The sequence below is a fragment of the Homalodisca vitripennis genome, chromosome 1 (assembly GCF_021130785.1).
Source record: "Homalodisca vitripennis isolate AUS2020 chromosome 1, UT_GWSS_2.1, whole genome shotgun sequence".
Classification (NCBI taxonomy): Eukaryota; Metazoa; Arthropoda; class Insecta; order Hemiptera; family Cicadellidae; genus Homalodisca; species Homalodisca vitripennis.
Window position 1 is genome coordinate 140,270,903 of NC_060207.1, and position 24,460 is coordinate 140,295,362.

The 24,460-nt window shown below is 32.0% G+C and overlaps 1 protein-coding gene across 1 annotated transcript; it reads right to left on the reverse strand.

Moving 5' to 3' along the window:
• Positions 1-31: 31 nt before the first annotated feature.
• On the reverse strand, positions 32-22,724 carry LOC124372247 (39S ribosomal protein L9, mitochondrial). Its single transcript, XM_046830625.1, has 5 exons — positions 22,489-22,724; positions 19,643-19,799; positions 17,232-17,401; positions 3,970-4,173; positions 32-231 (listed from the first exon to the last, which is right to left on the reverse strand). Exons 1-5 carry the CDS (start codon positions 22,621-22,623, stop codon positions 70-72), a joined length of 828 nt encoding a protein of 275 aa, XP_046686581.1. The 5' UTR covers positions 22,624-22,724; the 3' UTR covers positions 32-69.
• Between the last annotated feature and the right edge of the window lie 1,736 nt (positions 22,725-24,460).

The following is a 24,460-nucleotide window of genomic DNA, read 5'->3' on the forward strand; positions in this document are numbered from 1 at the left end:
AACACGATAAGGGTAAAGAAATTCCGACACATCTTACTAATACAATATTATTACTAAAAGGCTTATACATTATTGTGTGGTCGAAGGTTCAGTTTCTTTGACGTTGTCTTCAGGGAAAACCTTCTCTAGAGGAGTTAACCAGTAGTCCTGGACATAAGGCAATCTGTCAGTCATGGCAGTGCTCCAATGGTGGATACAGCAACGGACCTTCACTTTGTGTTTTTTGTTGATCTGTAAAAAAGTTCCCAAAAGTCAATAAAATTATTTTTGATCAGAATTTAAACCCATTTTCTGGTGATTATATACCTAACGAAATTGAGCTCACTCTTGTATTTATTTGTTTTAGTGTAAAATATACACTTATCAACATAATTGACGAACCATTGAAAATTTTTTAATATAAGCTATAGACAGCTAAATTTTGTAAGCATTCATACCATGATGTCATTAGATAATGACATTTTGTCAGCAAGTATATGATGGTTAACTAAATTTTTGTCAATGGTTTCAACTTTATTTATGATCTTAAAATTCTATAAACAAAAATAAGCAGTAATACGAAGGTTGTTTTTTAAGTAAGGGCCGTTCTCCCGTACACGGAAGTAGTTCGCGTTCCTGCCGTAACGAGCGTGCGCCCCGCCTCCCGGCATTCCTAGCGAACAACCTCATGTCAGTTGCAGCTCTGTAGCTAACCTGTATGCATTACTGTGGATCTTTAAAATGTTTAAGATTATCGAATCACCCGCTGCGTGTGAGATTCGGTCAGTGATACGATTTTTGACTGCAAGAAACATGTCGGCTGCTGACATTCACCGTCAGCTTTGTGAGGTGTACGGTGCCAAGGCAATGAGTGAAGGTAAAGTGCGGAAATGGGTCCGAGAATTTAAAGATGGCCGCGAAAATGTCCACGATGAAGATCGCTCAGGCCGGCCATCTGTGATCACGGGAGATTTGGTTACTGCAGTTGACGCAAACATTCATGAGGACCGACGGTTCACAATAACCACTCTCTCTATGGAATTTCCTCAAGTGTCCAGGTCAGTACTGTACAAAATTGTGTCAGAAAACCTAAACTTTAAAAAATTGTGCTCAAGATGGGTACCCAAACTCCTCACTGAGGATCACAAAAAAAAGAGATTAAGCAGTTCTTTGACTTTCTTGACCCGCTACGACGAGGAAGGAGATGACATGTTGAGTCGAATTGTCACAGGAGATGAAACATGGGTATCCCATATCACTCCTGAATCAAAGCAACAGTCCATGGAATGGCGGCACACAACATCTCCAGTCAAAGTCAAAACCAAGCAAACGCTGTCGCGGCGCAAAGTTATGGCAACTGTGTTCTGGGACAGGCGCTGTGTTTTGCTAGTGGACTTTATGCCGCGAGGAATGACGATTAACTCAGAAGCCTACTGCGCAACCCTGGCCAGTCTCCGACGCGCCATTCAGAACAAAAGACGCGGCATGCTGACAAAGGGAATTCTGCTCCTCCACGACAAAGCAAGGCCTCACACCGCTGCTCAGACACAGGAAATGATCGACTCTTTTGGCTGGGAAGTTTTGAATCATCCGCCGTACAGCCCCGACCTTGCTCCGAGCGATTTCCACCTTTTTCGGTACTTGAAAAATCATCTTGGCGGGAAGCGCTACAATGACGACGAAGAAGTCAAGACGGCCGTGAACTCCTGGTTGTCAGAGCAGGCGGCAAATTTCTTTGAAGAGGGATTTCAAAACTTAGTTTTAAGATATGATAAGTGCCTTAACAAACAAGGCAACTATGTAGAAAAATAAAAAAAAGTATGTAGATTCTGGAAATAAATGTATTTTGAAAAAAATAATTGTTGTTTATTTAAAAAAAAAAAACGGCCCTTACTTAAAAAACAGCCCTCGTAGCTTAATGTAAGTAACATTCCATTTCAGTTAAGTTGGCACCATGGCGATATTCATGCATGTTTGTGAGATTAAGTTGTATCATAAGCATCATCATATCATTGACAAATAACTTTACAGTTTGAGGATAAAAATGTAATTTGTTTGATTTATGACTTTTTGTCTGACAGTGATGGGACATGTGGAAGAGCTTTAACACCAAGGTAGAAAATGTAAATTTTCTAATGTGCTGTACCTGATTCAGGATTTAAAATTGGAGTGACTGAAGATTCTGGAGCTGATTGCTCAATGGCTTGTAAGACTTTTCTCTATGTCATGGACTGTATCATTGACCAAGCACATAATTGAATACAATTTCTGAATTCAGTGAGAGAATAAATGATACTCAAATCTTGTGGCAGACTTATTTTAGTGTCTGCTTGTATACATGTACCAGTCCCAAAACACATGTTTTGCATTTTTTGTCTTTATAAAAAGATCACTTGATTTGTGTTATTTTATATTTTACAAGGTGTTTATTATTAAATAATTACCATGATAATAGCTTTTAAGAGTTTAAAAAACCATGAAAAACCATTGCTAAAACTTGCAGGTCAAAGGGTTAAGCCCTTGGCTATCCACAACAATGTCACTCTGATGTGATTACCAGGCCACAAGAGAGAAGCTACTCTTGGACTCAGGAGACCAGTCATCAAATTGTTCTCTAGTCTATTGACTGAACGTTGCCCACTTAACTACCACCTGTTTTAGATAAGAATAAGGCATATGTCTCAGTCGCAATATTTATTATATAGAGGGCAAATCAAACTATCCCTTTGTCATTACTACAAAATGTTGTTGCTTTATTCTGCTGGTTTAAAAAAAATTAACAGATTATTTTTATGAACTGAACATTATAAACACAATGTTCACAGCAGTTTAGAATGGCTCAGTTTTATCTTGTTTCTCATTATTTGTAAGTCAATACAGATTATATTACAAGTCTAAATATTTTTCATGTAAAATAAATGCAAAAGAGTGTACCAAAAGTGTTGTATTTATTTGGGGTTTGTAAACCTAGCCTATTACGAAAATGTTTTTATTTTCTATACTTAAACTTTTATAAAACAACAGTTTTGTAATACCTCTATTATTTTAAATGTTTTTATAAATGACCCAATGTCAGTGGTGGAATGCTGATTAATTCCTGCAACTAACAGTAGGCAGGCTTATAAAAGGCATAAAGTTGTAGAAGACTGAATATTCAATAGCAATTATATTTCTGTGTGTTTTAATATAATTTAGGAATTTTTGTAAATGGCTTTCATTTGATCTTTAATATAAAATATCTTGAGAATAAAAATTAAACATATTTGGTTTGAACCAATATCTTTGTTTTTATCTTCTCTCTCCAGCATTCTGTAGTTAGGCCACTTCTCTTTTCACTCTACATTGATAACTACTTATATCCAACACTTAAAGTTCCATCTATATTCTGAAGATTTTCAAATTTACCACCACTTTTCACCTAATGAACAACAAATGGACTTGTAGGCTGATGGCGGATGGCGATTGGGAGAGGGGTCATAGTTGGGCGTAACTGCATGTAAGTTACTGCAGAGTGAATGGTGAATGAAAGCTGATAGGAATAGGATATTATCCATTGTCTATTTGTATTAAAGAGAATTGTTATAAGTTAAAAATGTATATACTGCATTTTAAATTAAAATGTTTATGTTGGACCCACTATGTAATTTATTATTAAACGTAATTTCTACATACATAGTTCTACATGCCAGATATTTTTTAATAGGAATGATTATAATTTATTTTCTTTATTTGTGTTTAGAGATTAAGTGGGAGAGAAGACTTTAAAATTTTAACTTTGTCTCTATTATTGACATTTTTATTTCAAAATATACAACAATATGTGAACCAGTTTAAAACTTTTGAGTTTAGGGAGTCCACTATTAAAAAAAAAAATGTTTTAAAATTTTTAATACTAAAAGTAGGCATTATTGATCCAGAAACATTTTTCACATTTCCTTTTTCTATCTGCAACTATTACAAAATTAGTAGGGGAAGACTATAAATACTTACGGTGACTGTGACATAGAATTCCTTGCCTTCAAGGTCGAGGTTTGGGCCTCTTATAGGCTTGGCGGGCAGTTCTATGCTGCTCTCTGACAATATCTGGACTCCAGCTTTGCGGAAACTAGCCCGCACATGCCATGGCTCAATGGTCCACTCGGTCTCCTTGTTCATCACTATTGACATGCACCTCAACTGTAGATACTTCATACACTGTGAAACACCAGGTACAATATTATGGAGGCTGGAAATTCATTCTTCCAAAATAAATATCAAGTGTGATTAAAAACTTTCTCACAACAGATAGATATACTTATTTTCACCAAATAAATCTATGTGTTATTAAAAAAAATTATTAATAGTTTCTATATCCTTGAAAGTGAATCTAAATCTAAGTGTATTTAATTGTGAATTTAAGTATCTAAGTGAATCTAAGTGTATTTAATTGTTCCTATTAATTTTGGATTTAAAACTAAAATATATTAAAAATTGGTGTAAGTTTACTATGGCATATTTAATATGCAAATGTGCTGTATAAATAAAGGTTATGTTGTTTAAAGGTACTGTTTAATTGTTTATTTGGAATAATATAGTTTTTCTGTTCATAAGCATAAAAATGTCTTTAAAAAATTATGTTTATATATTTTAAGTTGAATAATTTGTGTTTACAATTTATATACATAACTACAGACCTTAAAACATATTACTACATACAATAATAATAGGCAATATTCCATACACAACAATCTTAAAATAAATGTAAAGTCTAGAAACTAGGTTAGGTTATCCTGTTGATATTTCCAGCAGCACTAAATTGACCACCTGTTTATTGGAATGTTTCATCATTGTGTTCGTGTTTCAGCTACTACATTGTCCTCCTCTGTAGACTAATGGTTATAGTCTTGGCTCTCTAACCGAGAGATCGCGGGTTCAAATCCCAGGAGGTCAAATCATGTACATTGTACTTTGAAAAAAAAAAAAAAAAAAAAAAAAAAAAAAAAAAAAAAAAAAAACAGTACACTTTGAAGCCAGCATAGCTGTGTTCTTTATTGTTTAGTTGTCAGATGGTTCATAACTGGTGTAAAATTCTGTTGTTGCTTTGTTATTATGATTATAGTGATTATGAGTGCAATTCTAATATCAGTGATAGTGATGGAATTGTGAAAGATAATTATTTCTCGTACTCAAAAACTGTTTGTCGATTCACATTTGTACTAGGAGGAAGAACTTAAACATCAAGATAAAAGTTATTTGAATTATTTTCCAATGTCACAGTATATTTTATTATATGTAAAATAATAATTACCTACTTTATTTTTGCAGTAATAAAATACCAAATTATTTTGTGTACAGTAAATTAAAAAAATCATATTTTCTAAGAAACAAGAAGTTTGAGTAAATGTACAGCAAATCAATAAAAATCATTACTTATAATAGTTTCCATTATTTTATTTTTGAGCATAATATTTTAAATACATACATAAACATTTCATTTTTGTTAAAAACAATGTCATATCTTTGGTGAAGTATGTCAAAGTTAGTTAGTCACTAAAAAATAATTAAAATTTTTTTTTTAATTTGTAATATATATATATATAACAAAAAACACACACACACACGCATATAGTATACTCCTTGCATTTATCACACGAGTTTGTTTTTAAAACAACATGCACTACAAATCCACTTACATAAACATGACCTATTTTATCATTTTAATATACATTAATTTCTGATACATCAACAGTTAAATCTTAAAACCGTCCTAACTAGCATTACTTGAATCTCGGTTACTAAAATGGACCTGTGAGCAATCACATTGGAAACTGTCTAACAATGTGTATAAGAATTTTAGATCATCGGTAACGACCTTACATCAAAACAATCATAGCAGGGCTACTAACTAACTAGTAACACAGCATAGAATGGTACGGAGAGATTCACCACCCGTCTGCGTGCCGTAGTGCTTGTGGCGGGCCTTTATACCCCAGGAGCGAATAGGGGCTGAGCATGCAATGAAAGTCTGCTTGTTGAGTGCACAAACATGATGTTGCCACCCCACAGTTGAAGATAAAACATTGTACCCAACGTGATAGCTGAAAATATTTACTGTTGGTTACTACATAAAAAATTTTATCTTTAGTAATTTATGAATTGAAAGTAAAATGTCTTTCAATAATATGTTTTTAATATTTAATTGTGGCATAATTTTTTATTTCATTAACACTATTTTAAAAACAATCATGACAAAACTATTTTCTGTATAAATATTTATAGTTATGTTTTTTTTTAATCAAGGTTGATACAAGTTGTAACTCATACATTAGATAAAACTAAATTAAATACTACACCGTGATGCTGTTTTGAAGATTTACAACTAAATTTTCTTTTCTTTGAATTTTATATAAGTTAGACCAAACAATATAATACAAAACACACTTGCATGATTATCTATTACATAGTTATAGTTCTGCTTACCCTGAATGCTTGTTTCAAATCAAATCTCTTTATTGAAATGAAATGAAAATTTGTTTATTTAAACAGGCAAAGTTAGGGCCTCATGGCCCTTTCTTACACTTAACCTGTCTGATCAATAATTATTAACAAATATTAACCAAATTAATATTAACACTAATCTACCGTACTAAATACATTAAATTAAACATTAATCTAAACACTAAAAAATTATAAGTATGATACTTCTAAATAAAAATATAATTATACAATCATAACACAAAATAATATTACAACTTCCATTTTTAATAAGAACCAAAAACTATAATTAATACCTAATAACAATAATTTATAAATATATAATAAGAATATTTTTGAAATAAATAATATATATGCAGTTTTGACTCACTCACACTCCTCACACACAATGCCAGCACGACAACCACAGACCCCTAGGACGGACCCGCCCCGACCAACCGTTCATGGTACAAACATCTCAGTGCCGCCACAAACCGCCGATCTCCCTCAATGGAAGTGATTTCTGGGGGGAGGGAGTTCCACAGACAACAACCCATCACTTAAAAGATCTATCAAATACTACAGTCCTGTGTTGGGGCATTCTTAAGGTACGAGAACCAGAGCGAGTGCTTCTTACACTATCATGAGATATAAATTGGAAATAGTTTGAAAAATATTTTGGAAATCCAGATTGTAAAATTGAATTAACTAAATTTAGTATTTTGATTGACCGTTGTTCTTTTAATTTCAAAATATTTCCCTGAATATAGTACGGTGTAATGTGTTGGTCTCGTCTCACATCATAAATGTAACGTAAACAGTAGTTTTCAGTCCTTTGCAGCTTCTCACTAAGTGCTACCGTCATGTCATTCATCACAGAGTTGCAGTAATTGAAGTGTGGAAGTACTAGTGAATTTGTCAACAGTAGTTTGATCCGTTCAGGTAGAAATCTTTGTAAGCGTTTCAGTGAGTGGACAGATGCAAAGACTTTTTTACATATATCCCTCACCGCTTCCGTCCAAGTCAAATTCGAGTTAAATGTCAAACTAAGATTTTTCACTGTTTCGTGTATGGTAGAGTAGTTCCGTCAATAATTAAGGATTCAATACTGTTCGGGTCCAGAAAGTTCCGTAAACGTGTGTGGCATATAAGTATTGGTTTGGTTTTTGCATGGTTTAGTGTAAGCCCATGGTTTCCACACCATAAAACAATATTTTTAATGTCGTCATTGATCCTGTTGATGCAGTCATTGATGGAGTTAACGTCAAAGTGCAAGTAGATTTGTAGGTCATCAGCGTACATGTGATACCTGCAGTATTTGAGAACTCTGTGAATGTCATTTACATACAGCATACAGTACAAAGAGTAGGGGACCCAGGATAGAACCCTGAGGCACCCCACAAGTAACACACCCCCAGTCCGAAGTCATGTCAGCAACCTTGACACACTGCCTTCTTTCTGACAGATATGATCTCAGCCAATTAAGAACATGATCAGAAAACCCTACTACCCTTAATTTAGCTAACAGTAACTTGTGGTTTACGCTGTCGAAAACTTTAGAAAAATCAAAGAGAGTAAGAATTGTGCCCTGTCTATGGTCCATGGCGAGTCGTATGTCATCAGTTACCTTTAGCAGTGCAGTTTCAGTACTGTGGTTTGTGCGAAAACCAGATTGGTAGTCACTTAATATGTTATAGTTAGTCAGATATTCAGTAATTTGACAGTGCACAATTCTCTCAAGGCCTTTAGATAGTGCAGGTAGAATACTTATCGGCCTGTAATCCGAGCATGACACTGGAGCTGAGATCTTGTTGAGGGGGAGGACAAGGGCAGACTTCCATTGAAAAGGGAAAACACAGCTTCTTAGTGACGTGTTCAAGATTAAAGTAATAATAGGGAGGACAGCAAAGAGGATATTTTTAATGAGGCGTATTGGAATACTGTCATACCCCACAGCATTGCTGCGGATACGGCGTATAGCCCTCAACACGTCACCCTGTATCACTGGCTTAAAAGTAAACTCAGGATAATTTCGCCTGTGATCAGGTAAGTTATGAAGATAGGTTAAGTAGTCATTCACTTGACCTTGGTTGATAGTTGGACTACAAGAAGTGAAAAAGGTATTTAATTCATTCAATGGGATATGGACCTGATGTGATTCACGTTGCTTTCCCACCCCAAGGCTTTTAATCTTTCGCCATAAGTCGCTTGACGACTGTTTTCTATTCTCAAAAAGACTTCGCGTGTATCTCAGTCTGGAATTGCGTAGAAGCTGCTTAAACCTATTCCTAAGTTCACGGTACTGGTCCATAAGTATAAGATCTTGGGAGCGCCTCGCTCTCCTGTACAGACTGTCGCGATGTGCCATCAGACTGAGAATTTCGTTTGTCATCCAGGGCACTGGACGCCTTTTACTAATACGCTTTGTCACTATAGGTGCATGTTTGTCATAACACCCATGATGGTTTTATTAAAATCATCCACCATATCATCTACAGATTCAAGGTTTTGCCATGAAATCATCAAAATATCAGACATAAACGCAGCCTCATCCATATTTTTAAAGTCTCTGTATTTTACGAATCTAACTTGAGCCTTAGGTATATTTACAAAATAAACACAATAGAGCTAGATAAGATATCAACTGTGGAGGGATGAGGCGGGGAGGGGAGGGGAACCTGTCGGTCGGCGCGGCGACAGCTGTGCGGACCCGCTATCCTGGGTCCACAGTCCACGGTGGCGTGACACGCCCGCGGCCGCGGCACTGACATACCCACACACACACTCATCCACTCAATAATGCTCCTAACTATTTTTACCTGAGCCAAAACACAGTTACGTGCTGTACGGCTCCTTGGGCAAAAATAAAATAAAATAAGGGTGCAATAATAAAATAGTTATAACAATGGAATACAATAATAAAATGCTGTATAAAACTAAAGGTTTATAAATTTATATAATTAATTACGGTAGTCGAAATAAAAATATACTAACAAAATAAAGAAGATTTGCGCTAACATAAATGAAAAAGAAAAATAAAAGTTATTTTCCCATGTAGAAGTGTTGATAATGTTTTCTATTTAAAATCATTAATGGTTTATTACATGCTTTTTTTTCTTTATGCTATTCAAAACCGAGTGCAACGTAAAACACAATATAAAGTAATAACACGTAAATTAACATATATACATACAAACATACATACATAATAAAAAAAGAAAAAAAAATCAAGCCTTACTTGTACTTTACATATAAAAAACAAAAATCATAATAAATTATAAATATTTTTTAAATTAAAAAAAAAAATGATATCTTTGACATAAAAATTGATCTTTGATATAAAAATGATATCTTTATTGTCATAAGGCAATTACATGCAGTGACAATGTCAAAAATTCTACCAAAAGTATTGCCAGATTCACAAACCATTTTGGTCCGAAAACTAGTATTAAGCCTAGTTTGGGTTACAGAAATTTAAATAGGCCTATTTTAACAGTTGTGTAAAAGATATTACATAAATATTTATTATTAAATAGCCTAACAGAAAATGTTACAAGTTATATATTTTTAGCATACAGCATACTAAAAATTAAATAATAATAAAAAATAACAAGTTTCATAAAGTTTTGAAAATAAATAACAAGATAACAATAAATAAAACAATTACAATGTTAAATTAGTTCCTTAATTTAAAACGTTTACATTTAAAAATTACTCTGTAAGTTAAAAGTTACCTTACTGTAAAAAAAATATATCTTGCCATGTAATAAAGTAATTCAAAGAATAAAATTGGTTCTTCAGCAACCACTCCACTAACTTCTTTTTAAAAGTTTGAGTATTTTACATTTTAATGAGGTTCTTAACTTTTATAAACTTTTTTGAACAAACAATATGACTTTTCACAGATTTACTTAATCAAATAAATGCACCATTCAAAGTTTTAGATACTGATGTCACTTTCTTCATGTTTGTAAAGAGATTGTTCACTTCTCCTGTACGCATACAATAATTGCAGCAAGACGATTTATTTACAAGAAAGCCACAAGTCGTTTTTGAGCACTTTTTGCACGTATTAACTTTTACAGGATAAACAACAAATATTTACTAGCTGATAAAGATGAAACGAATTAATGTATTTACTATCCTTACAATTTACTCCCTCTGTCTTAATAATCTATAAATAAAAATTGTTGGGTTACCGAAGTTGACCTGCTGTTAGAATTGGTTCAACAGTTGAAGCCATCACACCAATAATTTGTACCTTAGTATTAAGAAGATTTATTTCTTCCAGGGCTTTTGTACAAACTGTCTCAATTTTGATGACATTCATTAAATCATACCTAGACTTTTCTAATGAATGCATTTTGGATATGACAGACTTGGTCGATGGTCAATCAACTCAAAACTAACATATCACGAATTTAAAATTTTCCTTAATGTTGGGCTCAAATTGGTAGTCAAAATTTTCTTCTTCAATTCTTTGCCTTTATTTTCATATTCTGAGAAAGAGATTTTAACTAACACCTTCTTCTCAATTGCTTTTTATATTCCTTTACACTTGTATACAATTTTTTTTTTCCTATTGAATATCTCGAAAACTTTTATTTCTTTACATTAAGAAAGAATCTTTATGCTTTTTCTGTATAGATCACTCTGCTTGCAATATTACTCAACCCTTTTAATGCCAACATCCGTTTACACAGACGTTTAAAAAACTATGTAGAATGCCAACATCCTTATATACGTTTATGGTAAAAATTCTACCACCAAATTATTTTTATGTATTATAAATTTGTTGGTATATAAACAATCAGAATTAACCAAAATAAAAGAAAATATATTTATAGCAATTTTCTAAAATTATTTAGATGTTTAGTTTAAAATTTAATGTAAAACACAAAAGAGTAAAAATCTAGCTTTCTAAAAAAACAACACAACTTTTAAAGTTTAAAAAATACTAACCATATTTGTATTTAGTTTCATTTTCTCTTTCAACTGACATTTATGTTTTATAGTGGAATAACTTTTTCAAAGGGCTATTTTTCATATGAAACTGAAAAAATATATACTGTAAGTAACATTTGAAATTTTTAAAATTAAACTACATTTAAATGTCAGATTTGTTCATTACTTTCCATTGTACTTCACAGTTTTATTTTAAATATTATTTTTACAATTCAAGTGTTTAACTATTTGGAACTCAGTAATAGCCCGTGTATTTTATAAACTGTGTTTAGGAATCTCATGAGTTTAGATTAGGCCTATGAGAAAAATTGAAAATGTAGGTTTACATATATCTTAGTATTATCTCTACATTTTTGTGAATAGAATAATTTTTGGTGAATAAGTACAATTTTAGTTGTTGTACATAGTAGTATCAGTTGTTTTGAGGAAATATATTTTTCTAGTTTTATTTTTCATACGAAACTGGAAAAATATTCAAACATTTTTCAAACATTTACAGTACTCAAGTACCATTTGAGTGTTGTTTTATATAATAAATTAGCAGTATATACATGTTTTAAACTAAACAATTTATATGTAAAGAAAACTTAAAAAAAAAAATAAGAGCCTATCTAAAACGGTTTTTATATTAGGGATGTTTTAGTAAAGTGTTACAAAATCGCTGAAATAGGCTTAGAATTTTTCAGCAGAACCTTGAGAGAAATATGTGGCATTATTCAGTCAAACTTTTTTATTATGCTCCGGCACTAAATGAGTTAATTCAGACATAGAGTTCTCAAAAAGAGTGTCGTTACAGTTAAAAAATATAAAAAAGAGTATTATAAAAAAGAAATTGTATTTTTAAGTAAAAGAAAACTAAAGATAAAACTTCGTTGTAATAACCTATTTGAGAGTAAACATTTTAGGTATTAAATCGCTTTAGTTACAATGCATTAACTTTTTTATATTTATAATTTATATGCAGGGTTATTAACTACTTACATAACTACTAGTTATGTGGGTTTTTAACTACTTTACATAACTAGTTTCACAAGAATATTTCTACTATACATTTCAATAACTATAAATTACTTCACTTTTAGATCACAGAAATAAATTTTAAAACGAATTAAACCATTATTTTATCATCACAGTATCATAACAGCTCCTACTGCCATCAACACCAAGTAAAGAAAGAGAAAAAGCTTGGAGAGGATTCGGGGTCGACGGAAATGGCTCCCTTACTTTTAGTCTCGGACCCAAACTACTACACTCAAATTTTAATATTTTTTTAATACTGTTTATAAAACATAAATTTCTTTTGTAACTGTTACAATTTAATCATTTGAATCTATTCCAATATAAATTTAATTTATCTTTTCTCTAATAATTATTTTAACCTTCACATATGATTCGGCATCACAGTCAATAACAAAACTATATTACTAGAGTTGATTTGACTGTATCCGCCCCTCCTGATTTGCCATGAACTTTTCAAAATTTGAACTGCATAATATTGACCTGTTACAAATTACTATTTTTACCAACAATTGAAAAAATCATGGAACATTATATTCCAGGTTATCTAAACAAACACTTAAAGGAAAACAAAATTCTGAATGTCAAACAATTAGTATTTTAAAAAAAGTAAATAACTGAAAGCGCATTACAGTCATTTGCAAATAAAATTAATTAATGTTTGCATAATAGAAATCATGCACTTTTATTATTTATAGATTTTAGCAAAGCCTTTGACACAACTGACCATAAAGAATTACTGAACTCACATGACAAAATTGGGATTAAATAGTTACTTATGTTCGTTTGAATCTTATTTAGCAAACAAAATTTCTCGTTAAAGTAGATCATAAATTTAGTAATATCAGGAACATTAAGGAGTAGCTCAAGGAATGTTACTTGTACAAATATTTTTTTTTTTTAACATACATAAATGATATATTTGAACTCATAAAGAATTGTACAATATTAGCATATACCGATGATATAGTTATTATATGTAGAAATAGATACCTGGACCTAGCATCAGAGCATTTAAATGAAGATTTTAAAAATCTAACTCAGTGGGGCTATGACAAAAAGTTAATTATTAATGGTCTTTCATTTGAATGGCATAATAGTCTATAGTTTGTTATTTGTTACTTCTACTATTTTTCTTTCCATTGTTGCTATTCAATTTAAAGTGTATTATTATTGATATCTCAGTCTGTATTGTGTTACTTATTTTTTGGGTAAACTCAGTTGTTGTTGAATATTTATTTAATCTTTATAAGTGATTTCCTTATATTTATTAACTACTATTCATTCTTATATTAGGAATGTTTGCACCACGGCCACTCAAATGTTGTAATCACTCGATCACAGTAAAGCATAATATTAATGAAATTATAAATGTACAGTACACGCGCTGAAGGTTCGGCCCTGTCGTTGCCCTACTAACCAAATAAAAACATTGACTCTCCAATAATCCGTCACGGATGGCAACGTTTAATTCTCGCTCGACAATCAACTTATGGTTAGACCAACTTCCTGTACAAATAAAATTCTGAACTTCGCAGATCTATTTTCCTGTTTATGCCAATGCTAATGGATGTATTAGGTTTCAATGTCTTATTACTTTTCTTCAATAAAATATATTTTAAAATTAACTGTGCCAAAATTGTGATACAAAAAAGTTTGTATGTAAAGATTTTTTTTATTATTTGGTCAGGAAATTTTCACCAGCGGGAAAGTTTCTCTGACTGAACTGAAGTTAATTTTAGATTTAACTTTTTTCAGATGCATAGTTTAGGTTAGCCGTAACTTAGTCTGAAGTGGAATGTATCACCAACACCGCTGCCCTACAGTTTATGGCTCATTCACGTAAATGCAACACAGCAATACCATTTGAAATGTTTAACATTGAATCACTATGCAATAGTTTATTTCTGAAAAAAAAAAAAACAAAAACACTTTAGGCCATAAACTAAAAGTTTTAAACTTGAATGAAATTGTGTTGAATTTCATTGTATTATATTCGAATAGAAAGTGTTTTGGGGTGTATTGTTTATAAACTAATGTTATGACAGATGAATTAATACGAAACACTGTTGTATAAAGAATCCTGTTTATGATAAACTTAATTATTAATTATGTGGCATGACAATAAATTATATTTTAGCATTTCTACGAATACACTATACATAGAGGCATTGGTTATATATGGATTAAACCGTATTACATTGTAGCATTCAATTCAAAATTCGAATACTACCTTAGCAATACATTGTATATTAATTGACTTTCTGACAGATAAGAAATAAATCTATTAGTGATTAAAAATCGTAAAATTACTAAACGTCTAACAATACAAATTAAGAATTTAAATTCTCAACGCATAAATGTAGAATCCGTTATTTTAAAATCGGCGTGGTGAACAGTATTTTCCCTAGATTTTACTTTGTTTACAAAGCTGTTCTTACATATAATAGAGTTGCCAATTGCGAGTTATTTCCCTCCTCACCACCCGTTTCCGATTCTTCGCTGGCATCCTGTTTACTGTTGCTGCCGTCAGATGAGTCATTCAAACTAATAATAAATCTCTCTGTTGTGTCATCAATTAAATGTTCCTTTTCATAATATTCATCTTCAAATTTTACAACTTTCTTACACACCTTTCCCCAGTCTTCTTTTATTATTGAGTCTATCTTCTCTTTGCATAACGCTATGGTATTTTTAATGTTATTTACAACGTATTTTTGACCTACATAATTTTTTATTATTCCCCAAATATTCTCAATCGGATTTAGATTTAGGAATGAGCTCAGTTCTTGTCCATGTCATGAAGTTCGCATGGTTCATCTGATCATGATAATCTCCTTCGCTCGTTCCCGCTTTCCAGATTAAGCAAGCTCCAGGAATAAACCCCATTTCACCCCCTGCGTGCAGTATTATGGCCCTCTCGCCTTTACTTATTTTCTTTTTAAAATCTTGAAGACTGACGTCACTCCATCCCTTTTCAGTCACATGAGATGATAATATATACGATTCATCAATGTAAACAATAGGAGAGTTCTCTGCTCGCGCTTGTTTTATACTTCGTAAATAGTTTATACGCTTCATTCTTATGTCACTAGCTTCAATCAAAATTTGCCTATTATTTTCAATTTTTTCCACCGAAATCCTAATAATGCTAATATTTTTCTGAGGCTAGTTAAACCCCCTTCATAGTTAATTTTTCATTCAGCTTGTTTTTTAACAATTGAAGAGTTGGCAGGCAACTATCAGTTTTATAAAATTCATGGACGGTTCTTCGAATAACACATTTTTCAAAATCGTCTAGTTCTACTATTTTCTTTTGTATTTTTTAGGGGTAGTGAACGAACACTCCCCTTCAGTGGAAGAATCCATAATTTTTTTTTCACGGTGAATCTCCTTAATCAGTATCTTTGAAACACCACAAGCCGCGGCAGTTCTTTCTAAACATTTATTTATAGGGGTTCGTTCATCATTAGATAGTTTCGACTCATTTGCCATGAACTCACTAACCCTCCATAAATTTCTCGAGCCTGGCTTCTCGTAGTTTTTCCTCGAGCCACTTTGAAAACGTATCGGGCCATTATACTGACTGAGATGATGAATCAAAACAAAACTACTAAAACTTGTAATATAACCTTAATAGCAAGGATAATTTTAAATAATTTGTAATGGCCTACAACTACCAAAATTCACTAACCTCACTACTAACTAAACTAATGAATTGTGTATAACGCACTTAAACCACTTGTCCACTTCTAACAACAGTGAATACTCGACTGTGAGGGAGAACAGGGACAATAAATATTCAGACTGCAGCGGGCCAAACATTGGCGGATGTCTGCAGAACAGTTGTTATATCAGGCAATCTACCCGTAGTCCGCTCGGTTGACTCGGAGCCAAACCTTCAGCGCGCGTACTATAAACTTTTCTTGAACTCTCTATCCTCACTGATAGGTCATATTGACTTGGTGAGGTTTGTTATATTTTGTAATCAAGAAATTCAAATTCGAACCCTAGACTTGGCAAAATGCCTGTAATGGGCTCTTTAAAAACGTTTCCCACGTGACAAAATACGCACAACAGAGCTTCTAAAATAAGGGTTTTGCAGAACGCATTCTTCACTTATTTGTTCACTACTAAATACATGTTATTATATATAAAATAAAAGATAAACTGGAAAGATATACTGATTATAATGGCTTTGTCTCTTTAGTTTTATAATTTATTACAACTTACAAAAATATTATAAACATTGAATAAAAATTAAGATTGCTCATTGTAACCACACTAGTAAGAGGCTCGTGCACTGTTTTTATGAGAGTGACGAGTAAAAATCAAAATATTTATGTATATTGTTTTATTTCAAATATTTTCAGTTTTATATAATGTATAGAACAAATTTCCATTGTTATTGTACATTTCTGTTGATTTTCTTTATTCATAATTTTCATGAAAAGGTCAGTTTCATTAATAATAATTAAGCTTAGCTAAAAAATAAAAATGTTAAATTACTAGAATAAACATATTTTATAATATAGAAAATCTGCTTTTCTTCCAAATGAAATGTTTTGTTGGTAATTTAAGTTTGAATAGCTTTCATTACTTATACTGAAAATACATTTTTTTGAAATTTAGTTTACTTTTATGAAGATGAAGGTTTTTTATAAAAGATCTTGATCATAGTCCTTACAAGAAACAATAAAAGCTACACTAAATCAATTGTTAAGCTCTACATAATTATACAGTGGACAGAAAAGAGAGTTAGCATTTAGAAGTAGAGTTCAATTAGAAAAGGTTAGGCCTATGGGAAAAATACTTACATATTCAACAGATGGAGATACTTGTTTTTCCTGTACAGATACATCTTTCTTTAGTTGACTCGAATATTCCAATGATTCTGGTGTTGTATAATCTGCCAAGCCTGGCAGAATAAGTTTATAATAAGCAGTTGTCCTTTTTAAATTAATAATGTCTCCATCATTTCCTACACCTGCACAAGTTAAGTAATAAATAATAATAATATATTTTTGTCATATTAATTAGTAGTTTACAATCATTTACAAAGTCAAAATCACAGCAGTTCGCATAGAAACATGCCAAGTCAAAAATATATAGTATATGGTAACTAATTAACTAATATAATAATAAATTATGAACACTTTTATAAACTTCAACCTACCAATTATGTTATTAAAGTTAGTTAACACATAAAAATTAAAGTTAAAGTATGAAAGTTAAACTTTAAAATATTTTAAGCAAAGATAAATTTAAATTATTAAGAGTTACAGAGAGCCCAGGAACTGAAATAAGTTAATTCTTATGCTATCAACTGATACTGTACCAAGGCACTTTGTAGAAAGAAGGCTATTCAGCTATAACACATTACATATCATACTAATAAATCAGAAATATAAATACAACTCCAACAATAACCAAAGTTCAACATCACACAACCAGAAAAATCATTTAAATAAGTTTTAATACGATCTTTAAAATGAGACACCACCCATAATTCTATGACCTAAAATAAAGGCATACAAATTTTCTTACGGCTTGTCATACAGGCCTACTAATATCAGTTTCTTCCTCTTCATCAAAATTATAGTCTTCAAGCCTATCCTAATTTACTCTAGGCTTAGCTCTATTAGGTTGGGTAATTAGACTACTATTATCTTCGTCACTGCTGCTTGCAGAATCAAACAACATTGGTCTTGATCTATTCTGATTAGGTCTACCTGTTAAAGTGGAAACCATAGAATTAGGTTTATAACATGGACCTTCATCAGTGTCATCGATAACTGAGCTTTCAGCGAACTCATCACTCAAATTATCTAACTCTAACTCAGCGCAAACTGTATTCTCGCTTAGGAATGAGCGCGATCGTTTCATTTTCACTTATTCATTTACTAAATCACATTATTTAACTATTTTACTTAATAAATCATGTTATTAAACTATTTTGGTTGAAGAATCAACAAATAAACACTGTGCAAATAAGAACACAAATCAGTAGTGATGGGTAAGAAGAACTGAACCGTTCTATTGGAACCGTTAAGTGCCGGTAACTACTCTGTTCCAGAACCATTTCTCAAGAACTAGCAGTTTCGTTCCGCAGTTTCAAGTAAAGTAACCAAACCATTGCATCCCAACTGGCAACTACTATGATTCACAATTTTTCTGCTGCACATTCCAGCAGCACTGTATAGCAACTAGTTTTTTTCTCCTAGTTTTCTAACGGTTCTTTACATTTCTCAACTCAACTCAACAGTTTCAATGTTTCAACTAACTATTACTGCCGGACCGTTACGGTTGTTTCGTTTATTGTACATGCTTTCGCAACATATCCTTGGTGGATTCTGTAAAAACAAATTAGGCTACAGTTGTTTATTTGTTGTGTTTTAAGTTTAATAGATTTGTGACATTATTCAGTTTAAGTTCCCGAGATTTATATTCACAGCCGTTATAAGAAGTATAAGCTTATGTCGGTCAGTCCCACTACTACCTTTCCTTTTATTTAAAATAACATTGATCCACCAAGAAATATTGGTAAGAGGTTGCAGCAGATGGTTCCCATAGTTATATTTAACATCCTCATAAACATAAAACCGTTTCAAACAACCAAACCTGTAATGTACAACCAGAACTAAACTTCTCAGACAGTTCTATAGAACCGTTTAATAGAATGGTTCTTGCTGCATAACCATCCCGTCTGGAACCGTTCTGCAAAACAGACAGTTCCCCCCAACTCTACAAATCAGCAACACGGAGGTTAGAAATGAACGTTAAGCCGACGTAACTATGGCCGACTCAATAACTCCGTCATATCTATTGTGGCCAAACAGCTGATTTAAGTTACAATATTGCTTGAAACTGTTTTATCTTGTAACTTGGTTCATTCTGATATTTTATAAACCAATAAATGTATAAATGTAAAAAAAATTATCTCTAAAATTTTTCCCACAAATGTCCATTTATACGGACTTTAGCATTATTCGGTAGTTTTCGCGACTTCCGTATGTACTTCTCTTTACTATCTTCTGTTGCATTTCTCTTTAGTTTTTCAAACGTCCGTGTATACAGACATTGGCATTAAAAGGGTCAACTATACGTAATACAACATCTATTGCAATATAACTACATGAGTGCATACTATATAATATCTAGGTGTTATTTCTGATGATCATGGTACTATGAAAGTAACTTATGCAGAATACAAAAAAATTAGGCTTACCTGGAACGTTTGTTTTCAATACAACATCGACTAGGGGATCTGGTCTATAATCAGTGTCTTCTACCAATTCATAAAAGAAAGTTTTTCTACTTAATCTTGGTCTGTTGCCTTCTCTGTAAAGACCAGGTGGGTACCTTCTCTTCACCACCATGGTTGTCTAAAACAGAAATTGCCCGAACATTTGGAATAAATGAACACAATTTGTATTAAGTAGTATACTATCAAGACAAGAAAAGATTATAATGGCATCTTTTTGGTTTTCAACTTGTAATCAATATAATTATTTACTGAAAACTCACTAGATCGAAACCAACTTCACATTTTGTAATAGTACAATAAGCGGACCCGGTTTTTTATATCGAAATTGGCAAACGATATTATTTAATCATAACCACCGATATAATCAATCGATACTGATTAATTATTTTGAACAAATAACTTAAATAATCTATATCAACAGCTGTAAACACTTTCAAATAATACACGTAAGGTAATATTTCAATCTTACATATAAGGAACATTTGATTATTAAAAATGGTAGTCAATTTTAGAAAACTAAATGACATTGCTTTGAAAGATGATGAAAAGTTTTACGTGGCTTCAACATGTTGGAATCATACCGAAAAATCCACTATGTGAAATTTGTGGGAAAGAAACATCTGTAACTGTAAGAGGAGTAAATATGGTCGTCTTCAGTTTTCCTAACTTTTCTTATAATAATTCGTTTCATCACTGTAAATATCAAATCCATATTTTAATTTAAAACATATGATTGTTATTGAGGATTATAGATACTTTTATATCGATTGATAGTCTAGGATTTGAGATGCGAATATTAGGGATCGATGATTTACATTCTTCGATATAAAAAACCAGCTCCGCTTATCATACACTACCCTACTTGGGTAGGGTACGATAAGCGGACCCGGTTTTTATATCGAAATTGGCAAACGATATTACTTAATCATAACCATTGATATAATTAATTGATACTGATTAATTATTTTGAACAATTAACTGAAATAATCGGTACCAGTAAGATTAAACGCCGGGGCGGCAAATCACGAATTTGACGTTACCAACGTATTCTGCTCACCCTCCTGAACAAAAAATATATATAGTACTAGGGGGTGCAAATGACAAATAACATGATTTTAGGGGGTATATTGATAAGTGGTAAAGTTTCTAATGTTTTAATGTTCAGTTTGTGTGCTGTGTCTGGATAATCTGTTTACTTGAATATTATCTGCGGCCGGGACTGATAGCAGCCTGATAGCATACCTGTTATCTGAGTTGTCCGGGGCATAGGTCAGTTCTACACAAGATATCGTGTTCAGTAGGTCGGATTGAGTGAGTGAGTTTACAATGATGAATCAACCATCCACTAGTTCAACCAACCCTAGTGAATTGTGTGTGTCGGAGTGTTTCGTAGGGCACGTAAAGAGCTTACGTTTTGACCGAAACGAAATTATCTCTTTTTTAATAGAACAGGGCATTTTTAAAAATGAGTGTATTTGTTCGTCGTGCGGTCGAGTGGTGTTTTTTAAACCGGGAGACTGTGTCGTTTCGTTGTGATAGACCACTTTTTTGTTGCTGCTGTTTAGCTATATCCGCCAACACACTAATGGTAAGTGTTCTCTGTTAATATCCATCTATATATTTGAGTTTTTCATGATTTATTTAGTTTTTAAACTTTACATAATTGCCTTTGCATTACATTTCAATTTATATTTTTGATCAGCCCCTCTAGAATTTTATATTTTACTGATAGGTACTATCTCGAGGGATGTTTTTCTTTTATTGACATCAGCGCAGGGCAGCACCGAAGGTGCTGCCGAAGCCCGCGCTGATGGCCGGAGGCACTCGTAATTAATTTTTTTCTCGAAATTAAGAAAAACATTATTAATTTTGAACAAAATTCTGCTCATTTCTGTAATTTCTCATTTACGTTTGCAAAGATGGCGGCGCAACCGATGACGTCATCACGAGGTTCAATCATTGGCCACAAAAGGTCACGTGACGCTAGACGTGGATGTAGAACATGGAGATATTACTGGAAAGTTATTTAATTTTTTATTTTCTAGAACTTCGTTATTTCTCATTTCCACCCCATCAAACCTTATACTTTTTTTTATATAGGACGATTCCAATAAGTTAAGAACGCAAAACTCGTATTTTTCCGCCCCGGCGGTTAATATGATAATTACCAAATAATCTATATCAACGGCTGTAAACACTTTCAAATAATACACATAATATATTTAAATTTTACTTAAGTAACATTTTATTATTAAAAATGGCAGTTAATTTTAGAAAACTACACAATATAGCTTTAAAGATGATAAGGCACGTTTTTCGTGGCTTCAACATGTTCGACTAGTATACAAAAAAACATGTGAAATTTTTGGGAAAGAAACCAATGTAACTGTGAGAGGAGCAAATATGGTCTTCTTCAGATGCATAATAATTTGTAAATTATATTAATATTTATACATTAATTTCTAATATTGAAAACTAGCCAAACCATATTGTTCTATGGAATATCTAGGATATTACATAATTTGGTCAGACACTTTGATTTTTTGTCCTTTGAATAGACAGTCATGAATATGATGATTCCACACATTTGATAATCATCATCAGATTGTGTTGGTGGCCCTTATACTTTAGCCTTAATGAGTATTAGGTGGAATTTACTATTATATTAATGGAGTTACTATATTATTCATAATCAGAACTTTTTCCTCACTAAAATCCATAGTAATAATGACAGTTTATATAGTCAGGAATATTTTAGATCGTTTTAGTGCGTGTCCTTAGAATCTGTATCGACCAATTAAACTTACCCTTGCAGGTACCAATACTGATGAAACAATGTTTGTTCTATTTAAAAGTGTGACATTAAATACGTTGCAAATTTTGAGGCTTGTACAATTCAACTGTTTTGAAAGCCGAAACAAAGAAGGAAGGTTCTCTAACATTTTAAATTAACAATGACAACCGTAGTTGAAAACTTTAATTGTCTTATTCTAACCTATCTAACAGATTAATAACTCACAACAGTGTTTTCAATTTTGTAGTGTAGTACAGTTCACCATTTTTTTTCTATTTGCCATAGGATAGGCTTAAAAGCTTCATGCAATCTATATATACACTGGTGTAGTAGTTCTATAGCTAAATTATTGGTATGCTTATAAGGTTTACTACATTATATTTTGTTATCTTATACCATTTAAGCATAGATAAAATACAATGCACTATACAGTACAGAGTAATCTGAATGATCCACCGTAATAACTTTTCTATAGGTTTACCAGCAAAAATTTGTTAATGAAATCATCTTTTTTATATTTCTTGCATTTATGATAGTTCACTGTGTTACTAGATTGTTTTCGTTGGTTTGTTAAACAGTATTGGAAGACATTACTATGCCGAACGGAGCGAATCGAAGATGTTTCAAGAGTAAAATTGTATCACTTTTCTATGTCTTGTAGAATTTCACACCTGCTTTTACATGAAATAAAAAAAATGACAGACTTTACAACGTCCTTAGTTAATAATTTAAAGACATTATTTACAAATTAATCTTGGAAATTTAATATTTTCCACACCGCAAAACCAGAAATATACTTTACTACATACAACGTAATAATATCTATACTAGATGAGATTTTGTCACGTAAACTATGTACATAAAATATTATCGGTTTCAGTTTCCTACCCTTCTTACAAACACGTCAAAAAGACAGATATTTATATATCATCTTCTGAGGTTGCATGTATTTATATTAAACGAAACAGTTAAACACTTTCAAACAGTTCTGTATGTTAAATTGAATACAATTCTGTTTAATGTTGCTTTGTATTCCTGACAAGTAGAATTATTATTCGGACAAATTCGTTTTTTCATATAGCCAAATAGTCTTTCAACGTGGTTCTATCTAATTTTGCTTAACAAGAGGACTTTAGATCAATTTGCAAACCATAATTTTTTAACCCGAGATCGCTATTTGTCGATCTCCACAATTTTAGTAAAAATACATTGAAGAATAGTTTCTTTGAAGGATCAAAGTTTTGATTGCGCAATATTGTGAGTTTCGTGTACTTTTACAAAATTCAGAGAAACTAATTTTTTTCATCCTTGAGTGTATTTTAGGGGTAGGCTACGATAAATAGTCCATTTGTCAGCCTATGGATTTCTTTAGTCTCTGGTGTAACCCAATTCTTTCTGCTGCATCATTGTATCAAATCAAATCAAACGGCTTTATTTTTATCATATACATAATGTACAAAAAGGCGAATTTAGGGCCATAAGGCCCCACTTACAATTTTAACACTAATACAATAATACTTGTTTAGTGAAACAAAACTTCTACATTTATTTATTTTATTACAACGGACATTTCCAATTTTACATAATAGCTTACTTAAATAGTTGGCTTAAGTTATTTCAATAAACATACTTTTTTAAATCGATAAATCTTGCATGCCTGATATTTAATACTAATACTAATGCCACAACAGGATGACTGTACCGTACCGCAGTATAACTAATGATTCAACATTAATGCGCGATAACTGTAGTAGATGTGGAGATAAATATAATAAGATAATTAGCAATCAAATATATGCAGTAACAGAGTAACAATGTGTTAAAATAAAAAGAAAGAGAATAACAAGCAATGTAACAGAGTAACAATATGATAAACTACAAAGAACATAACAAGCAATAGTGCGTGTCAACAATGCAACAATTACACACAAGCAGCATTAATGAGAAGCAGACAACAATAAATAAGAAATGCAAAAAGTAACGAG